General features: G+C 39.7%; 2 protein-coding genes across 4 annotated transcripts; both read left to right on the top strand.

Annotated features, from left to right (window-relative positions):
* Window positions 1–284: 284 nt before the first annotated feature.
* LOC132840102 (uncharacterized) lies at window positions 285–2789 on the top strand. Its single transcript, XM_060861497.1, has 3 exons — window positions 285–1037; window positions 1921–2017; window positions 2395–2789. Exons 1-3 carry the CDS (start codon window positions 518–520, stop codon window positions 2549–2551), a joined length of 774 nt encoding a protein of 257 aa, XP_060717480.1. The 5' UTR covers window positions 285–517; the 3' UTR covers window positions 2552–2789.
* Window positions 2790–3510: 721 nt separating this feature from the next.
* On the top strand, window positions 3511–7431 carry LOC132840420 (uncharacterized). 3 transcript variants are annotated; one of them, XM_060862057.1, is made up of 3 exons: window positions 3511–4233; window positions 4810–4932; window positions 6982–7431. In XM_060862057.1, exons 1-3 carry the CDS (start codon window positions 3704–3706, stop codon window positions 7124–7126), a joined length of 798 nt encoding a protein of 265 aa, XP_060718040.1. In that variant the 5' UTR covers window positions 3511–3703; the 3' UTR covers window positions 7127–7431. The 3 variants fall into 3 exon arrangements, with proteins under 3 accessions (XP_060718040.1, XP_060718038.1, XP_060718039.1); XM_060862055.1 differs by having other exon boundaries at window positions 6970–7431; XM_060862056.1 differs by having other exon boundaries at window positions 5353–7431.
* Window positions 7432–7674: the final 243 nt, after the last annotated feature.

Genomic DNA, 7674 nt, shown 5'->3' with positions numbered 1-7674 from the left:
GTTCCTAGACTTTGCTTTTTTTACCTGTCAGATAGCGCCCTCTAAAGGACAAATACCAGTAGTTCAAAAATATTTTAAAATTTTTTTTATGAATTATCAGAAGAACAAATATGTTGAGATGAGATTTTTTAATCTTTTTTTAACCACACGCTTCATATACTGCAGAGGGTCCATTGACGTGATTTTGAGAACTTTTTATATAAAAAAAAATAATAATTTCAGTTCAGTTCGTTTGGGTGCTGAACCTCAGATGTCCACTAGAGGCCGCCACAGCGGAAATGCAGCTCAGTCAATGACCTCCGACTGGAGGAAGTAAACAAACTGTGCTTTCATCTGTAGGAATAGGATATTTATTGGAATACGAGAAAAATCTGTAGGAATTTGAAAATTAATACGACATTTATTTTAGTTGCCGGGTCTAAACGGTGCTGGTGTTGAAGCTGCACATAGATGATTAGAGAGATTGTTAGGATTTAATGTGAAACTCGTTCTGTGGAGATTGTAAACAAACACTACAATGAGTTTCCCCTTAAACGCGTCTTTCCTAAACACAAGCGAAGCCTCTGTTATCGAGTCTGCAGTCAGAACGGCGGTCATGTCCATCCTGAAGGTTTTCTGTGAGCTGAATGACAAGAGGTCGCAGTGCTATGAGGAGAAGTTAACCGAGGCACAAAGACAAAACACGGCGCTGAAGATCCAGTTAAAAGCAGCCGAGCAGGAGCTTCACACCTTACGACAGATCTCTACTGACTACAGCATCTCAGCTGAGGTCACCTTCAGTGAAGAACCGGCGTCTTTACAGAGTGTCTCAGAGTCGCGCGACTCTGTCGTGGTGTTAAAGGAAGAAGAGCCTTTTTACCAGAGCGAGATGTTTCTAAAGAGTGAAATGTCAGAGGAATATAATATAGTGAACTTTGAAAACGCGCAAAACTGCCAACAAACTGCGCAAATCCAGACATACGGGACCACCAACAACAACAACATTAACCACGCCCACTTAATCGATCCAGATCCAGTTTTAACCGGATCTAAGACAAGTACGCACGCGCCATAACGTTCACCTCACCTGTATCATTCACCTTGACGTTCTCCTCACCTGTCATTGTCTATCAATCTAAAGGAGACGTGTTTGCTGTGATGATTAAAGCAAAGCTCAATCCTAAAGCACATTTAATACGTTTATTAAAATATTTCTCATGTGTTTATTGATTCTGGTCTTCATTTGTCGGTCCATGTTGTATTTATTTGGTTATTTATTTGAGGTTGTGTGTCTCTCTGAAGTCGTTCATTTCTGTTAGTTGTAAACATTTGTACAGTAGGATGTTAGAGCCTTCAAAACATACAAAAGATCACAAGCTTGTTTCTAATGAATGTGTTTTTTGTCATGAGAATGATAAGTAGTGATGTCACTCGAGTTGGTAACAATCTTTAAGATGAACGTGATATTATGGGGTATTAGAATGAAAGGGGAAGCTATAGAGACAGAGTGCACTGATGTCCCTTATGTACAGTATCAGACTACAAGATTAAAGCACTGCCACGTCACTGTGCTTAGGTCCATGATGATCTGCTTGTTACTTTAAATTTCTGCTCTGCAACTAGGAAAAAGGCAAATAAAACGACGCCCCTTAGTAGTATTTACTTTAGATCCACCAACATTGTCAGTCAGATCAACAGCACTGTCCATACATTTCACAATTTAAAAAAAAAAGTAAGTCCATCATATACAGTCAGCCATGTTACCTAGCTAGCTTTTTCCTTAATTTGTACCATGATTGCTCTATGTTTGTTGATTCATCTGAAAACTGTACAAAGAAAACATTTGGCTAGCCGAACAGGACATTGGGCCACAAGATTCGGATACTTTTGCCGGGAAACTTGTACAGTATTTATAACGTGACTTCTTGTGCTCGTCCGCAGAGAGACTGACACGGTACGAGAATGTGAGAAGATACAGAGAAAGGATACGTGCTGATCCTGTGAAATACCTCGCCTGGAAGGAGAAGAACCACCTGAGGTATGAGGGATTGACGGTTGTCATAGTAACAATAACACAAAGACTATTTAAATTAGCAGAAGAATCATTGTAAACCTTTTTTAATCATTCATTTTTACCGTTCCAATAGTAATAAATTGGATACGTGTTCAGGAAAAAAAACATTTAGGCCTTGAGGTTGTAGGAAAATAATCACATAAAGAGATGTTTAAGTCCTTGTTTACTGTATACATCTAGAGTGTCACTTCAGTGACCAAAGACATCTGATTCAAACCTTCACTTTAAAACGATCTTCTCTTTCTTTCCTTTCTTTGCATCCTCAGAGCGAGGAGCGAAGAATGAGGAAATGAAAGGAGAAGTATGCATTTCTTTGACGTGTGTATTTGTAAATCATGCAGGTATCTGCAGAACAGAAAGACCATTAATGAACTTCCTGAGTCCATGAAGAATCTTCAGAGGAAGGCCTGGAGAGAGGCTACAAGGCGACACCGTGCAAAAAAACTGGCTCAAGCCGCTTTTTCTGCTACGTCCATGTCACAAACACCCAGCCTATGACCAGGACATTTTTTTTTTAACCTTAGACTCTGTGCTCTCTGGGCAAAATGTGCCCACTTAGTATATGTGTATTTATGAATAACTGTGTACTTGAGTTGAATGAAAATAGATACCTGTGTGCTCACAAACTAGATGTTTTAAAATTGTCAGATGTCTATGGTTTTGTTGGTCCAATGCACGTAAAGACAAAGGTGTGTTTTAGGTATAAAATTGCTCAAATAAATTAACATGTATGTGATTATGATGTCATTCTCTCTTTTTTTTCAATCTATGAAAGTTACACATGTACAAATTAAAATAAATTGTATCACAGTATCTACAGTAAACATACACATATTGTATAAAGTCAGAGACGATAGTGGATTTGAGTAATACCGATATCTAGGCATGTTAAAGCACAAAGGCTATATTTAGAAATAGAAACGTTTAACGGGAAAAGGCAGAAAGTGTCTAGTGATGGGAAATCTGGCTCTTTTCAGTGAGTCAGATAATTCGACTCAGCTGACCAAGAAGAGCCGACTCTTCTCTCCCAACGGCTCAGTAACATTTTCTTTTTTTTTTTTTTGCCGATTTGCGATTATTGTTTTGAAATATTTGTTTTGAAGTCTTTTGTAAAAATAAAGTATAAATTGTAGCACAAGAGTAACACCATTAACTATATTATATAAATAAATACATTTAAAATACGTTTAAAAAAAACGGCTCATTCCTATGATACACTAAAGAACCGGCTCAAAGAACCGAATCATTAATGAACGACAGATTGCTCGTAGTTGAAGCACTAACGACAGTCACGGAGATAGTATGTTTGTTACGTTATTGTTCTTTCTTCATGTAATAATAAAACCCGGTTGTGTATTAATATAAAATTTTCAGAAATGAAACTTCGATATGGTGAGTCAAATTAGAACGGAAGCAGACCCACGTGACCTCTGACCGACGGAAGTAAACAGAACCATTTAAACACGTGGAGTGGCATGTCTAGGATATTTCCGTTTGTAGTATTTAGCTTATTAACCGAATGTAAACTCTTTTTTTTAAAAGGAGGACGTATTTTAGCTGACGATTTTAATTTTATAAAGTCGTCCCTTCAGTCGCTGATTGGGATTTAATGTGAAACTCGTTCTGTGGAGATTGTAAACAAACACTACAATGAGTTTCCCCTTAAACGCGTCTTTCCTAAACACAAGCGAAGCCTCTGTTATCGAGTCTGCAGTCAGAACGGCGGTCATGTCCATCCTGAAGGTTTTCTGTGAGCTGAATGACAAGAGGTCGCAGTGCTATGAGGAGAAGTTAACCGAGGCACAAAGACAAAACACGGCGCTGAAGATCCAGTTAAAAGCAGCCGAGCAGGAGCTTCACACCTTACGACAGATCTCTACTGACTACAGCATCTCAGCTGAGGTCACCTTGAGCCAAGACTTGAGCTCAGATGTTCGAGAAGAACAGGCAGGTTTCCACAGCGGTGCCGACCTGCTGATAAAGGAAGAACCTTCTTACGAGAACACGTCGTGTTTCAAGAGTGAAGTGACAGATGAAAGATCTGCACCAGAGTGTGATTATCAGAGTGAGATACACAATGTCCAGGTTTCCCAACAGACTCCAGGTGCAGAGATGTGGAACATGCACCATGAGCAAACATTCAGTTCAGCAAGATCCAGCATTAACCAGACCAGACAGAAGTATGTTGTACAGTATAGAGCCCTGTTTGGACGGGATTAGTTTTCCATGGAGAAATTATATAATTACTCTTTATATAATCTGTAATGTTTTCAGATGAACTTTTACTTCGTTTAATGCTCAGAAAAAATACTACTGCATCATTATTATGCTAGTACTTTTATCACACACAGATACAAAGGATGCAAATAAGACCTTACTTTGGACTTACATGTTTTTCCCACGTCAAATCCCTGGACGGCTTTGAGACCGAAACTTAATTATAAATCAGCTTTCTGTATTCTAGAGTTCAGTGAGTCGAGCATTAACAAGGAGGATGTAATGCACACAAAGCGTTTAGCATCTCAAGCAGACACGTCCATAATGTTATTAAATTCCACAATGCCCGGAAAACTAATCCTGACCGGACGGTACTCCAGACTGTCGTGTTCACGTGTTGTGTTCTGGAGAGTTTTTATTAGATAAAATTTTATTACATGTTCTTGCATGAAAATATTTATTCGAGGACGATCCCTCTGTATCTTTAAGCATTTTGCAGCTTGTAGCCGATCTCAAGATGAATCTCTTTGCATTCCTAGCTGGATTCCTGGTGACGTTCTTACAGGGAAACTGAAAAGCAGAGAGTGTGTGAGGAGATACAGAGAAAGGATCCGTGCTGACCCAGAAAAGTACCACGCCTGGAAGGAGAAGGAACGCTTGAGGTATTTAAGTCTTTACAATACACATTAGGGACTGCGGATTGATTACAAAAGACAAAAAAATTAGAAGTGGGCAGAAACAGCAGATCATTCATTATTATCAGAAGTCAGACTTTCCTTTGATGTCCCAGAAAGAGAGTTGGTGTCATTTTATGGAAGTGTTTCTTTCTTTCTTCTTTTTTTTTTTTTAGGGATTTATTCATTATTGAGTGGGGAAACTAATCATCTGTGTTGTAAATAGTATGCTGCATTGCAACAGTTTATTCCCTTCACTGAAATCATGTGATTTTGCCCATACTACCTGGTCCAACATGAAATAACGTTATTAACCTCACTTACATTTGAATGACATTAGCATCTACAGAAGATTGTGGATCAAAGAAGTTGTTTGATACGAGTGTTTGAAATCTTGCTACCGTCCAGGTATCAGCAGAAGAGAAAGACCATTAGCGATCTGTCTGAGCCCATGAAGAAGCTGAAGAGGAAGGCTTGGAGAGAGGCTAAGAGACGTGATCGTGCTAGAAAGCAGGTTCAAGCAGCTTCCACGCACGTGATCCAGACAAGTGACTCGTGAGGGGTGGACTGTCTCACTGTGGGTGAAAAACTTTAGTTACATTTCCACTGTTATTACCTTTCAGTTGTACAATGACTGGAAAGTGTCACGGCGAAAGGAGTTTGCAGTGAACCTAGAAGACCAGTTTTGGAAAAGAGGGAAATTTCCCAGGTGTAAATCCTGACTGGTGTTTAATCCAGCTTTAACCCGACTGGAGAGAAGAACCTCATGTGCCGCTTTGTGGGAGATTAACAGGCAGCACAGAGGAAAGATCTCTGCTGATCACATGATCATCTCATCTGCAGTGAGAACAAGCACTCATGGTATTCTGTGTCTCACACACTCACTTCACTACTTCACTCACACACACTCACTCACTTCACACACATACACACACACACACACACTCACTTCACTACTTCACTTAAACGCACACACACACTCACTTCACTACTTCACTCGCACACACACTCACACACACACTCACTCACTTCACTACTTCACTTAAACATGCACACACTCACTTCACTCACACACACACACACACTCACTTCACTACTTCACTTAAACGCACACACGCACTCACTTCACTACTTCACTTAAACGCACACACACTCACACACACTCACGCACACACACACACACTCACTTCACTACTTCACTTACACACACACACACACACACTCTCTCTCTCTCTCTTCACTACTACACTCACACACACACACTCACTTCACACACACTCACTTCACTACTTCACTCACACTCACTTCACTACTTCACTCACACACACACACACTCACTTCACTACTTCACTCACACACACTCACTTCACTACTTCACTTAAACGCACACACACACTCACTTCACTACTTCACTCACTCACTCACACTCACTCACACACACTCAGTTCACTACTTCACTTACACACACACTCTCTCTCTTCACTAATTCATTCACACACACACACACACACTCACTTCACACACACTCACTTCACTACTTCACTCACACACACACACACACTCCTGACCATGGACACAGTAAACCCGGAGGCTTTCCCAGTAATACGGTCTGTGAGGCAGGAACACACCCTGGATATGATGCCAGTCCATTTTAAAACAACTCACATTCACCCCTAATTTCTTTGGGCAGATTCACCTGCTGAGGTGGGGGGGGGCAGGAGAACCTGGACTAACCCCACACGGACACATGAAAATATTTGATCCTGTGTTCTAAAGAGAAAAAAAAGAATGTTTGCATGGTTGGTTTCCTCACTCAGTAATCACCAACGAGAATCACAGCTCAAGGTCTTAAAATCACAGAGTGCACTCTTTTTTTTTTTTTTTTTTTTTTTTTTATTGAAAGAAGAAAACATAATAGCTAATGACATCATACACCGTTGCCCAGTCCGACAGACATTAAAAAAAAAAATACAGCCACAAATTTTTTTCATGTGATGTGTGTTTTGAGAACCTGCTACCCTCCAGATCTCTCCGCAGGAGAAAACGAATCCAGGATCTCCCTGAACCCATGCAGAGGCTGCAGAGGGAAGCTTGGAGAGAAGCTACGAGGCGGCACCGTGCAAGAAAGTCAGCACAAGCCACTGTCTCTGCCACAGATGTCACCCCAACACTCGACCCCTGACCTCTACACTGTTATTTCTATATTTATTTACACTCAGTAATCTAATGGCAACAAAAGCTCTCATTTGTATAGGTACAATCCTGTTTCCTGTTTCCGCTAGAATCATGAACATCATCTCATTATTTAATATCTAATTCATTTAATCATATACAATGTATTAAAAGACAAAAAGCTATTCAAATCTGTTCACTGATTATGAGTGTTGTTCATTTGTCGGTGCTACACATTCAAGCACTTCTTTGTGTTGAACAAATTTATTTAATACGATTCATTACAATAAAAGAAAGTCAGTAACTGCAGACAAATTGTTTACAGTTCAGTGATTTTATTGAACAGATAATCACAGACATGACATTGTGTTTTTACACTGAATTTTTTTATGATTGTGGAACTAAAAATGCTCAATTTTGCATTTTTTTTGTGCATTTTCTTTGCAGAACACTAGTCGAATTGGTGAAATCACAAGCACAGATTCTTTTAATCACCCCATATGTAAAGACTTTGTGTGAGTGCCATGCTCATGATCCACACCTGAATATAAGAGGGAT

Source organism: Tachysurus vachellii, chromosome 25, assembly GCF_030014155.1.
Source record: "Tachysurus vachellii isolate PV-2020 chromosome 25, HZAU_Pvac_v1, whole genome shotgun sequence".
Taxonomy (NCBI): domain Eukaryota; kingdom Metazoa; phylum Chordata; class Actinopteri; order Siluriformes; family Bagridae; genus Tachysurus; species Tachysurus vachellii.
The sequence above is the reverse complement of the archived record's forward strand: the minus strand, read 5'-3'. Positions and strand labels throughout refer to the sequence as shown.